The sequence below is a fragment of the Pagrus pagrus genome (genome assembly GCF_965226575.1).
Source record: "Pagrus pagrus genome assembly, chromosome: 7".
Lineage (NCBI taxonomy): Eukaryota > Metazoa > Chordata > Actinopteri > Spariformes > Sparidae > Pagrus > Pagrus pagrus.
The window spans coordinates 18,133,167-18,146,936 of NC_140191.1; the positions used below are offsets into that span (position 1 = coordinate 18,133,167).

General features: G+C 41.5%; 1 protein-coding gene across 3 annotated transcripts; it reads left to right on the forward strand.

Moving 5' to 3' along the window:
• The first annotated feature begins 532 nt into the window (after positions 1 to 532).
• On the forward strand, positions 533 to 11,558 carry LOC311259615 (glucocorticoid modulatory element-binding protein 1-like). 3 transcript variants are annotated; one of them, XM_084356850.1, is made up of 10 exons: positions 533 to 672; positions 1,940 to 2,081; positions 2,490 to 2,548; positions 2,748 to 2,869; positions 3,715 to 3,818; positions 4,388 to 4,572; positions 4,954 to 5,103; positions 7,703 to 7,840; positions 9,172 to 9,288; positions 9,596 to 11,558. In XM_084356850.1, exons 2-10 carry the CDS (start codon positions 1,957 to 1,959, stop codon positions 10,114 to 10,116), a joined length of 1,521 nt encoding a protein of 506 aa, XP_084212976.1. In that variant the 5' UTR covers positions 533 to 672; positions 1,940 to 1,956; the 3' UTR covers positions 10,117 to 11,558. The 3 variants fall into 3 exon arrangements, with proteins under 3 accessions (XP_084212976.1, XP_084212978.1, XP_084212977.1); XM_084356852.1 differs by having other exon boundaries at positions 4,484 to 4,572; XM_084356851.1 differs by having other exon boundaries at positions 2,751 to 2,869.
• The last annotated feature ends 2,212 nt before the right edge of the window (positions 11,559 to 13,770 follow it).

The window sequence follows — 13,770 nt, forward strand, 5'->3', positions numbered from 1 at the left end:
TGATCTCAGACCAGCCGTTAGTCATAATGTTAATGATTACCCTGTTGCTAAAATGGCAACACTGAACCTGAATATATGATTGGCCGGTTCTTTTATAGAGAATATCTTATAATTTCAAAAAGGTGAAATGATGCGTTCAAACGTCATAAACATTTTTTAGATCCTTTCTCTGTGTGACTTACCGACACAATGGCTGTCCTTAAACTAAGTGCAAACCCTGCCACCTCCTGGCGAAACACCGGCAACAACAAAAACACAGCGAGCAACTCCGCTGAGCGTTCATTGCATGACAAACCAACTAAATTAGGCCACACAAGTGGCAACTGAAACAACGTGGTGTTGTTGAGCCTACACAACCCATAAATATACAAATAAATAAAAAAACATTTCCAGCGCTTCCTTTAGGGTGGAAACATGTTTCTTAAGCTTCACATCTTTCAGCATGTGCGGTGTCGTGGCTCAGAGGTGCTCAGACAAAGCCGCGCGCTCGCACATAAGAGCAGTTTGACCGATTTACACATCGCGTGCGAACTAACCGCTTCTCGTGACAGCGGGACAGATGCTTCTCAGGCAAACGCTGCCTTCACTGCAGGAAGTGTAGCGGGGCAGCACGGCGCATGCTCTTGTGCTTCTCCGACGAGCGGAGGATGAATTATCCCCTGCTGTAACACGGTAGGTAAAAACTATGACAATATGCTTTAAAAGTAGCAGGTGGCGTGTGTGTCAGACTTCTCAGGTGGACCCTGTGTGGAAGAGGAGCGCGCGCCGTCGCACCCGTTGTTGGCCGGGGTGTGCGTGCTGCCGCACCAACAGACGTCAGCTCGAGTGGGTGAAGGAGGGTGAGAAAGGCACGCAACTGTCCGTGTAGGAGTTGGTGATCCACCAAGGGCTACTTGATACAGTGTGTGGAATATGTTGGTCAGCTTATTGAAGGCTGCTCTTCACTGAAAGGTTTCCTGTTGTGTTTCTCTGCCATGGAAGAATCCTAACAGACAGTTTGTGAATTAATTTCTCCTCCATCTCTCTCTGTGCTTTTGATTTCGTCGCCCAGACTATCTAACGCCTTAGCTGCTGCTTGTGTAGGGAAAGAAAATTAGAGACAGAATCATACTAGAATTAATGCTGTGAGTATTTATTATGTGTGTTAGTGTAACTACTTACCAAAGAGGGACGTTACACTCCCCCCCGTTTCTTTGACCACAGTGGACAGTTTAATCACATTTGTGTTTATATGCTGTGTATTTCTCACCAACTACATTACCAGTTACTATTATAGACATGTAATTACCTTGTCTTTCCTAATTTAACTGTAACTTTTTCAGAAATTATGTAGGATAGACTACACAATACTTTAACATATAACTGTCTGTCTTGGGAGACTGATGATAACTGGAATTTGATGATCTGATTGTCATGACTTGGTAACAACAATCCTGCAGATTGAATTTGTTCTTGCTCAACAGGTCTTTTATTGGTGTGATATTTGTGGCCAAAGTGGTGACCTAAACACAACAAGGTTGCATAACACAGCATTGACATGATTTGATCGAAGTGTTTCTCTCTAAATAGATTAAAAAACATTTATGACAGAACATTTCACCTGTTGAGTCCAATGTGGTGATTAAATTGCAGTGACATTTTTATAATTCAGGCCTTATAACCCAGGATTTAGAGAAGAATTTAAGCTTTTGTCCCATCCTCTAGAATATTCATGCACATTCTCAACAGCATATATGAAGCGAGGCCCGCCTATGTGAGGATTATGTCTTTTAAAACCCAGCATTGATTCATTTCTGTGACAGTTGCATGACAGTTGCATGCCAGAAAAGTCTGTCGGGGGAGGCTTTCATTGGCTTGTGTATGCATTAAATAGCATCAGTGCATGCGTGTGTGTGTGATCTGGATGTTAACATGCGTGCTCGGCCCTCTGTGCGTGCAGCTCTGCGGGGAAGGGTGATGGCGGGTGCTGAGGTCGTTGTGTCTTCAGGGGATCTCATGATGGTGAAAGAAGAGGAGGGGGAGTCCAGTGGCAACAACCATAAGACTCAAGTCATCCTGCACCTGCAGCCCATCCTGCACGGGTAACATGGCTTATATATCATTATGGGCCCAGTAGATGATTTGCATCTGCTGTTTGATAACATTGAGAGGCAAATGTAACTGAGACAGATTTTTGCATAAATGTATACGCAGATTTTCAGTATGATGAAAGCTTTTTTTCTCTAAGCCTCTTGCTCATGTTAGGCAAATCTTACATTATCATTCAAAATCAGTGCTGTTTGTGATCAGTTCAACGCAGGCTTAAGTTACAGAATACAACAATAGGCCATGCAGAGAAAAAGAACAGAACTCAAATTAAATTTTAAGTAATTGTAAGACGTCCAGTAACTAGTTAACACATATTTTGCTGTTACATTCAGAATTGTTCAACTCTCAGCTAGCATTAAATGATTCAACTGTTTAATATGAGAATCTGTCGCCCTCTGCAGGATAAACGATGACATTGCTGACACTGGCACCACCGTCTTGGCCATAGAGACACACCATGGTATGTGACAGAGACATTTCCCTCCCCAGAGTCATATAAAATCAATAACCTTATTGTTCAATATGATGAATTTATTATTGATCCATTACGGTTTACTTCAAGCTGCTGTTATTCAACAAATATAAGAATATTGCTAAAACTCGAGGGAAGTTGCACACTGTTGCTGTGAGTGGTTATGTTTTTGGTTCTTCATATTTAGAAGACAGTAAAGCAGAAGGAGAGGAGGTTGAGTACGGCTACCCCATCACCTGTGGAGACAGCAGGGCGGTTCTGCTTTTCAAGAAGTTTGTGTGCCCTGGAATTAATGTCAGATGTGTCAAAGTAAGTTGATCATTTTTAGTTTATCAATAATATAGAATTACTCCGTTAAAGGGACAGTTCAACTCAAAACCCAACATACACATTTTTCCTCTTACCTGTAGTGCTGTTTATCTATCGATACTGTTTTGGTGTGAATTGCCAAGTTTTGGAGATATTGGCTGTAAGGATTAATAAAATGCAACTAGATGGCACTCAGCTTGTGATGAAGAAATCAACAGCTACGTCTCTTTCCAGAAATCATAAGCTCAAGATAATCCACAAAACTTGTTGGGAGAAATTCCATGAAGGGACTTTTCCTTCAAACAGAACTACACCTGCTTCACCATAGCACCGCAGAAGGAAGCGTGCAACTGCTCATGGACAAGAGGCTCGTGCTTTGGAAAGCACAGCATGTAAATATTAATGCCATCCTCCTCGGCTTAGCTAATTTAGTTATCTTTGTTAACTAGCCTCTCGTCCATGAGTGGATGCTCGCTTCCTTCTGCATTATGATACGGTAGAAAGTAAATAGTTCCCACACGAAACTTCTCACAACAAGGTCTGTTGATAATCCTGCGTAACTGGGTCGTGAGTGCCATCTAGTTCCATTATATTCAAGAGAAGGCAGGCAGCTCTTCGGCCGATATCTCCAAAATTCAACAACTCACACCAAAAAATCTCGATGGATAAATATCACTACAGGTAAGAGGTTAAATATGCATTTTTGATGTTGACGTGACTTTAAACCTTCCTCACTCAGCTGGATATTATAATCTTCACATCTTGTCTGTCATGTGTATTAATCTTCTCTCCATATACTTTTAATAGTTCTTATAAACATTGTGTTGTCTCCTTGTTCTCTGCAGTTCAACGACCAGCTCATCAGTCCTAAGCAGTTTGTACACCTGGCAGGGAAAGCCACTCTGAAGGACTGGAAGAGAGCCATCAGACTGGGAGGAGTAATGCTCAGGTAGACTTATAAAAATATAGAAAAATAAATATTTGTCTGTCTAACCTTTTCCTGCTGTGGAAACACATGCATGCTAACTGCATGCAAGGAGTCCTTCCATTACTTTGTGGCGTTGGGGTTAAAGTGTCAGACTTTAAACACCTCAATCTAATGCAGTTAGAGCGTATCTCACTCATATAATTTGCACTTGTGTCGAGTCTGTCTGTGTTGGGCTTTGCCAGCACATTCCAGAGGCAGTCGGTAAGCAGCTTTATTATGATAACAGGATCAAATAACACGCCAGCAAGCTGCTGAATGATACTTCTCACCCCTGTATCGTGTTAGCACTTGTTCTTGGTGTTACAGTGAGTCAATATTACCAACTCAATGGGCAATATCTGCTCTTTTCATCTTCAGTCTTCAGAGGTCAGATCAATGGGCCTTGAGCCAAGCAAACCTCTGGGATAGTTATCGGGATTGTTAAACAAATTCAGTCCATACTTTAACACCCCTCTGCAGCTGTGTGGCAAAAATACTTTCTTGGATATTCTGTAGTGTTGTTTGTTTTTAACCTGCCTCTCCCCACGCAGGAAAATGATGGACTCCGGCCAGATAGATTTCTACCAGCATGACACAGTGTGCAGCAACACCTGCCGCAGCACTAAATTTGATGTGCTGATCAACAGCACGCGGCTTCCTCCAGGGACCTTGGTGCAGCCGAGCCCGTCGTGTCTGGCTCTCGACCCTCTTGGAGGACAGGTGCCTCCCCTGACAGGTAGATTTCAGTTGGCATTCACAGTTCATGCTTTTCCTCCCACATATGCTTTGGCTGCTGTTTTGTTTTTTATCACTGAGATGATGCTGACAGAAACTTTTGATGCCACCTGGTTATATTTTACTGCATCTGCAGTGATGAATGAACAATTCTAACACTCAAGGGCAATAAGGAATTAGGAACTTATAACATGAACATTAACAACAGTCATTTACCTTCAATAATGCACCACTCTCCTTACTGCGCAGAGAAAATATAAAAAACTGGGAAAAAACTGGTGAATTTCCTTGGCAGTCTTCCCTCTGCCTACTCACCTTCAATGATAATAAGAGATGTTTATGCACTCTATTTACAGTACATCCCTTTTTGTGGTGATTTCAGGAGAGGTTGCACATGATGCAGTAGAGATGGAGGAGCCTTTGGAGGAGAAGTTCAGCCCAGCAGCAGAGTGGAGCCCCGGTCCAGCTCGGCCTGGACATCCCACGACAGCCAATGGACACGCTGCAAAGAGAAAGAGGGCTGACACACCTGGTAAATATAAGAAAATGGGTGTACAGGTGCTTGTTATACAGTCTGAACAGGGTGTGGAGAAAAAGACTATTTTGACAGATATTATAACTGCAGTATGATTCACCATTTGTGGAAATGATCGTCAAAATCATTGTGATGTGACCTTTGTTGGTGTCTGTACAAACAAACATGTTTTCTCACATCTGGAGAACAAGATTCATAGGTCAGGATCTCAGCAGCACTACAGCACTTCATTATAATCTGGTATTAACCACTTTGTCAGCTGACCAAGGGCAATGTCCTGGAGTTAAATTTGGAAAGTTACTGTTTTATCATAGTCGGAGCACAGATTGAAAACCCACTGACCTTCAGTCCCACAGAGGCCACGCACTAAGCAGCCGTGTCCTTTAAAGGGTAACTTTTGAAAAGGAAGAAGAATGCGTGGAATGGAAAAGGTGATGTCTCTGCTCCTGCGGTATCGATTTTTATCATTTGTTTTTAAACTGTCTATAATGAGTCCAACGGTGTTATAGGACTGCGATGATAGACCAGTGGGCTGCTTTTCAAAACCTGGAGCCTAGATTACCCACAATGCGACGTATGATGGAGTGGAGGCAATTTATGAGATTGCATGCAGCTTCCTCTGGAACCACAAAAGGCTTTATACTATTGTTTTTCCCACATGTTAAGTACTACCCCCCAAGACCTGTGAGCACACTTTAAAGGTTCCCTCAAATAAAGAAAATGTAGTTATTATCTGCTCAAACACAAGTCGATGGAAAGTCAGGTAAAGCTTCGTAGTCCACAAACAGTTTCTGGAGCTTCACAGCAAAAGAGCACTGTAGCAATCTCCTAAACAACTGTAGATGGGAACTTTAAATTATAACGCAGAATGGCTCCATACAGCTCATCTGGTCTAATCCAGATCGCCGGGAGCCCTGAGATCCCAAAATGATTTGAAAAGATGTTATTTACACCCTCGATGCACAGTCGAGCTTGTGTACCCACTTCGAAAGGTGTGCATGCTGACGTTTATTGGCTTGGCAGCTACAGAAGGGATTTCTGCTTTCGAAAGGGTGTACTTCAGTTGTTTAGGAGAATGCTGCAGCGCTGTTTTGCTGTGAAGATCCAGAAATGTTTTGTGGACTATGAAACTTCATCCATCTTTCCATCGGAATGGGGCTGAGTAGATGATGAAATTTCACTTTTTGGGTGAACATATCCTTTAATGTGTAAAATTGGTGGACTTATCCTTTAAAGGACTTACTTGCAACCCTGTGTCACTGATGGATATAATTGCTAAGTGATGAGGAAAGGAGATGCAACATTCAAATTTGAACTGTCCTTGCATGAATAATAAATGAGCAGACACCAGAAAAACAGTGACATCTGTGAATATTACCATCAGTCCACCTACGGGCCCGTCAGTCCCTGGTGTCACGCCTCTTGCAGCCGCTGCTGTTTGACACCTTTGATACACTGAGCCAATGAACCTCTGAATCTGCAGCTGTGGGATGTTCTGCCATTCCTGCAGACTGGCCTTAAAAAGTTGCTGACCACTTGCAGGCGGAGTCGTGTCCTTTTATATTACCATTGACGGCATCATTTCCTAGCGTGGCTTTTTCTTGCAGGGACCTAATCTTTGATTTAAGGCCTTTTAAAGGTGAGCTGATTAGGCATTCTTCCAGCTGGACCACAGTTGGCATCATAGCCTCAAGTAATCTTTCGTGAGAATGGTAAATTGCAGCGCCTCACTGCACAAGCGATATTACTTGTCACAGAGCTTAAAACAAATTGACAACTTTCAGCAAACGTACTCAGCCCGTAGCTGTATGCTCCTCTATCTCCAGAGGTGTGTTTCTTTCCATTAGTGTACATTCCCGACGCGGGGAGAGATAGATGAATTTAGCTTCAGATAGCTGTAAATGGGATTTGGAATATTTTCCGCAGGCATATTGCATTTATCTTGACAGACATTTAAGGAAATGTGAAAGTGGAAGCATTTCTCGCAAGATAAGATATCAAGCACTTCTGACATTTTATCACTCCAATGTACTCAACTTGTATTTTGCTCAGTTTTGTACAGCTCCCCAGTCATTTTTCAGCGTCCCTCCAATCTGCCCTGTCCTCCTTTCTCACCACTCAGTACCTTATTTCTAACCCATTTTCCTACTCTTTCCTCTCTTACCGCTATCACCCATTTAACATCCTCTCTCCAAGTGCCGCACCTCTCCCATTTCCCCTATCTCCGTATATCTTTTTTTCATTGTTTCTCCAACCCTGACACTTCTTCCTACGTTTCTCTCCCCAATTTATTACTCTCTTTTCAATTCTTTAACTCTCACCAGATCTCACTTCCAGGCATTTCCCTGCCTCCATCTAATTTATCCCCCATTTCTTATTTATTTTGCTTTGCTTTTTCTTCCCATTGAGTCCAATTTATTTTTCTGCCCACATAGGAAATGAAATCACTTCACCATAATTGCGCCTATACCTCTTTTTCTCCTATTTGGCTGTGGCACTTTTTTTTTGTTTTTAAATGTGACGACAAACAAACACACACACAAACACACACACAGAGAGTTCCCTACAGTTCATAATAATGTCCCACCTTCTCCAGACGGTGTGTTGAGCCTGTGGAAGGGTGTGGCAGACTCGGGGCTGATGGGGGAGGTTCTGTCCAGTCTGCAGACTGAATTATTAGCCACATTCAAAGGAGTGGAGGTTCGCAGTGAGAAGGCCAACCTGCAGGAGACAGGTGAGTTCCCACAGGGAGACCAGGTTTATCTGATATCGTCGTGTTGGTGTTCCAACAACGTTGTAATTAATGTTACTGTAGGATCATCATTGCAATTGACCAAAAAGTGACAAAGTCCACATAGCGAGCAGGTCATAGTGGATGAATGGGTGATTGAAATTAATGTATCGTCAATCAGATAGAAAAAAGTGCTGATGATAATCGGTTGACCCAGAGTATTCAGTATAAACACACATGTAAATACACATGTAATTTAATATATACTTTAGGGCCTTTACTCAAGTACTATTTGTATGGGTAATGTTCACTTTTACAAAAGTAATATTTGAACACAAACAATACTTTTACTCAAGTATGGCTTTAAAGGACAACTACTGTTTTTTACAACCTGGACCTTATTTCTAGCAAAATATATGATCATTTACTCACCCAGATAACTTTTGTGTCATTTGAAGTCGTTCGGACGAAATTAGATCCAGTGTAGCGCCGGTATATCCATATAATGCGAGTGACGGGGCACCGAAACACAGCCTCTATATAACGCATTATCTGCCACGAAACTAGTTCATTTCACCAATATTTTGTCATGATATGCTAGTGCTATTCCCCTCTGAGTCCGGGCTCGTCTGTTATCAACATCCGGGGTCAAACTAGCAGTAGCAGCTACTGGTAAACAAGCCGGCTGTCGTGGGTACCAGCGCAGCTCAGAGATGACATCTTCCAGGTCAGAGGTAGTAGGTCAACCTACAGACGCCGGATGTTGACAACAGACAAGCCCGGACTCAGAGGGGAATAGCACTAGCGTATCATAACAAAACATTGGTGAAATTAACTAGTTTCGTGGCAGATAATGCTCATAGAGGCTGCGCTTCGGTGCCCGGATCACTCGCATTATATGGATATACGCGGCGCTCCACTGGATCTAATTTCGTCCGAACGACGCCAAATGACACCAAAGTTATCTGGGTGAGTAAATTATCATATATTTTGCTAGAAATAAGGTCCAGGTTGTAAAAAACGGTAGTTATCCTTTAAGGTACTTTTTACAACACTGTATAATGCTGACTTATTGTTTTTAGACTGAGGTGACTCATTATTTTCCTTTTTTATTTTCAGTGTAGAAAGGCTGAACATCTCACACAAGCCCTATTTTTCCGGTCTATTTCTCGAGTCGCAAAGCTATTACCTCACAAAAATGTGCTTAGTCAGTTAATGCCAAGTCCTGCAGCAACACGGCGAAGTCAGACTAATTTATGGACATTTTTTAATTTCACATTTCTAAAAGTGATTTGATGTGGACAAGCTGACTCCTGCTGTTTTTGTTTTGTCAGATGCCGTCATACTCAATTCCCTGTGTAAGATGTTTGGGCTTTTAGACTCAGTGAAGCAAGCTCTGGACCTGAAGCGCAGCCAGGATGAAGAGAACAAAATCCATAACAATGATTATGGTGAGAAAGCTGTTGCAGGCAGACGTACAGTGATAAACCAACAGAGAGACCAAGTACCCCAATATGACATTTGTCAGTATGAGACTATGAAAATACATAATTAGAAAGACAACACACCCAATAGACGCATATTTGACGTCATTTCTAACTACAAAACCCATAACTGAAACCTTGTAGAGCCTCACATGCTAGCTCTCAATTCACACTGGATCAAAAAATTATTTGTCTCTGGCCAGTGACTATACCGAATGGGGAGAGACTTTGCCTTTCTATGGATTGAAAGAACTAACATGCTGTTTCTTTTTAGTGTTGGATGACATCTTGGAGGAACAGAGGAAGCAGAGTTGTGATAAAAGCACCTACAAAATGAAATCCTTGAAACACCTACGACCTCAATGTCACAACCCATCGAACAGCCAAACCCACAACATTCTGTCCCCTGTCCAGTCCAGGCCAGTGATCCAGCCTCTCTCTGTTACTGGTTTATCTGCTGCATCTTACGCTCAGCTCACCATCAACCCTCAGCTCTTCACCCATTTCTCTCATCACCATGCCAGAGCTGGCAGGATGGACAGAGACGGCCATAGCAGCATGCTAGAGAGGGAGCATGAGCTCAGTGAGAACCAGGAGAAGCTTCACAGGCTCAGACAGGAAGTCGTGGACAAAGAGGACGCCTCAGGGATCCACAGAGAGCTTGGACAGAGGACTGTTCAGTTTCAACCAGACCCTCACTTTAGAAGTGAGGAAGTGGAGGAGACAGAGGGCTTGCATGACATTGAAAAGGTGGTTATAGGAAGAAAGGCATCAAAGAAACATAAAATCAAGTGAGGGAGAGAGACAATCCGAAAGGGACGCTGGAATAGATGAGGGAATGTGCCTGAGGCCTGAAGACTGAAAGGGGAAAAGATTTAAAAAACAGCGTTCTGTCGTCAAACTACTTTTTTTCTTGTGATCTCATTTATATATTGTGGTTACTTCAGTTGTGGTTACTTCAGCGATGTTACTGGCACTGATTTGTTAACGGAGAGATTTTGGACATTGTTTTCATACATTATATCAACTTTAAACACAGTAGAGGTGAAATGATTATTTGATTCATTAATTATTTGACAGAGAGAAGATTAATTTGCAAGGATTTTGATAATCGATGAATTGCTTAATTTAAGCAAAAATGCCAAAAATGCACTGGTCCCAGCTTCTCAAATGTGAATACTATTTTACAAGACGCAAGTTTGGGGAAATTAATATAAACATTTTTCACTATTTTCAGATTTTTAAAGACCAGAAGCGATTCATCATTTAAAGGAGACCTATTATGCTTTTTTTCATTTTTTTCTTGTGCATTTAAAAGATCTTGAAAATTTAAAAGGTCAAAGTCCGCACCAACAGAAGCTCCTCTCTCCCACAGAAAACACTGCTCCTGAAACGCCTCGTCAGTAGCCCCACCTTTAATTCCGTGACTTTGTTCATCACAGTGAACCTGAAAATGAGCATACTAAGTCTCCTTTAACCAAAAAATAATCAACAATTTAATTAAGATTTAAATCTTGAGTTGCAGCCCTAATACACAGACTTATTTTCTCTTCATTTATTGTATATAGTATTAACACCAGGTATGTGTGAGAGTATATCTAAAATTTTAAGATGCCTTTAAGATTTCTGTAAATATATTTACGTTGCTAAAAGTAATCTGCAACTTTTTCAGGTATTTGTGACCTCGTACTTTTCTAATTAATTTCTAATACTATTTGTAATTGAAAACATGTATTTTGTGAGTGACACTTGTGTGTTGAATTTTATATAATTTTGAATTTGTGAAATACTGTATAACTCACTCAGGCTTGTATTTATAATGCCTCAGATCTATGCACCAGACACTCACTGTCTGAAGAATAACATCATTCTTGACAGTGAAAACTACGTATAAAGTAAGTATTGTGACTCTTGACGTGCTGTTGCTTCAAACAGGGTACTGTGCTTCATACACATACTCTTGTACATTTACTTTCTACTTCTCTTTATCACAGAAAAGACCTAAAAGAGAAAAAATTGTGATGCACGAGAGGATGATGAAAGAACACTGATGATTTATGTGAGAGATGAACACATTTTAAAATAAAAGCGTTTGTTTGATTTTTAACAGCAATGTTTTCAAGAGCTAAACTCACTCTTGTTGATGAGAACTGTCAAATGTTGGTAGTTCACTGACTCTGACAGTACAGATAAGAAAAGTGCTCACTGCAGGAAGCTAATATATTTGTTTTTTTGAGTTTGTTTTAATTCCTCTACTGACACACCTGTTGGTGTTAATCTAATCTTTTCTCTAGTCAGCAGGGGTGCCCTTAGAAATTTTTTTTATAAGGGGGCCAGAAGGGGCCACTGAAAATCTTGGGGTGGGCAACAAAAGGTGGGGTGGTGGGTGTTGGCATTTACGGATGGTCAAATATGGATGGCTGATCTATGCATTTGTTATTTTCATTTTTTATTAACTGTAAATAAAGTGTACCTCTTTTTAAATATCAGATGGAAGCATAATATGCAAAGAGCACTCATTACTGAGAAGCATATTATGCATATGCTGCTCACTAACTCTTGCAAACTTCTGACGTAAATACCTGTTGCTTTGGTTCCATTCATCAGAACAAAAGTTAAAGGGTAATCCAGCAGCTCTGTGGGTTAACACACAATAATAACTGGTGTCAAACAAAAATGTGTGGTGTGTCGCCAGATGTGCACCAAGCTTCAAAGTTTACCTCACAGATAGCAGTGTAGCAGCAGTTTTATGTGATTCACTGTTCATTTACCTCTGAAGCACCCTTTTGCATGCCGAGCCAGTGTGATAGATAGTGATAGTTTGATAGCCAGCCTTTGACAGCTCCCTTCAGAACTGTAATGGTATGTTATTATAAATTCATGCACAACACTGCGTGTGCAGATGTAGTTGTGTTTTGCAGGGTCATGATTGGCAGCTGATAAAATGACTTTCATCATAGTGCAGCTGTCAGCATCCCAAACTAACGCCTGTGCTGTTGTTGGTGTTTTGCAACATCCTGTTAGGTTTACTGCAAATTAAACTATCATGCAGTTGAACAGATTCGGGCCAAAATACTTCTGAGTTTAAATGAATTGCCACTCTGTGCCTCGAATACCAGGGTGCAAAATGGCTGCCATGCATCAAGCAGGTGTAATTACAGGTGTTAGCCTGACATACGCTGTGCTCCTTTGGTTAAATTAAGTAATTTGCTGAGCAATCCATCGCTCATCTGTCATTCAGGGCTAACAACATTAGAGGCGAGATGTGTACTCGTGTTGGAAGCCTTAGATGTGTCTGTTGGCCCCCCCTTTAATTTAATCCACAGCTTTAACGTTTGCACACGACAACAAAATGAGTGATGAATAGGCTGCATAATGGCACGTTGATCCAATTGGGATTCCTGGAGCCGCAGCTAAACGTGTCAGCCCAGCCATGTTTCAACTCCAGCTTGGTTCATGCAGAGCAGAGGCTGCAGCATCAGCACTTGTGCAAGATGTTTAATTTCAAAGGTGAATCTCAGGGCTTGGTAATGTAGTGATGATATACGAGAGGACACCTTGCAGCATATGACTAGTGTCAAATAACTCATCATCAAACACACAACTTTAAAGCTTTTAAAGGAGCAATGCGCTAGAATTTTGATTTATAATATTCAAATGTTGTAAAAATTATCAATAGAATGAAATAATAACCCTTTGACGTTACGTGAAAGACATCTAAGTATTGTGTTTCAGAGATATATACTGAAGTTAGCATGCAAACAAGTTAACCCTGGCTTGTCCTGTCTCGTGATACCACTTTGTACCTCAAGAGGCGATAGTAGTGAGTCACTGTAGTGCCCAGTCTGTCCAAGAACACCAAGGTCATTATTTCAATGGGCTTGGCCCCTGGCACCCTGTGGATGACCTAAACGTAAAACCAATGCAGTCCTACGAAGGTGGGCGCTGACTGATGCCGAACTTCCCTCTCGTTCAGGTCCCCTTTCACGCCTCAACCCGCCATGTCTTCGTCGTCAGAGTCAAAGTCTTGGTCGGAGCGACTGTAAATCACCTCTGTACCCATCATCAAACTGGCCTCTGACAGTCTTGGAGGCTGCGTTGTGTCTTAAACATTGCACCACCATGTATTTAAACAGTATGTGTCACAGTCACAGTTTTTCTACACAGATTTACAGATTTACACACTGGATTAAATCCAAGAGTGAAGTGAAGAGTGAGTCAAGCTTTCCTCAACAAACATGTAAACAAAAAGATGTAACCTCATTAAATGAAATGAAAACACATTCATTATGGAGATCAGGGGGTGTGACCACATGCTTAAAACTGTTTGTTTTGTGAAAACATGACAAACCTCAGCTGGAAAACAGCAGCCTTTTCCAGTAAAGGTGAGATGTAGCTCAGAGAGCTGATGTGATATTAAAACATGAGAATGATGATATGATTGTTTAA

What these genes read in the sequence shown, in the direction of transcription:
- LOC311259615 (XM_084356850.1), top strand. Translation starts at nt 1,957, where the DNA reads ATGGCGGGTGCTGAGGTCGTTGTGTCTTCAGGGGATCTCATGATGGTG. An exon ending in CTGCAGCCCATCCTGCACGG is followed by an intron (nt 2,082 to 2,489) that starts GTAACATGGCTT and finishes CGCCCTCTGCAG; the next exon opens with GATAAACGATGACATTGCTG. An exon ending in CTGGGAGGAGTAATGCTCAG is followed by an intron (nt 3,819 to 4,387) that starts GTAGACTTATAA and finishes CTCCCCACGCAG; the next exon opens with GAAAATGATGGACTCCGGCC.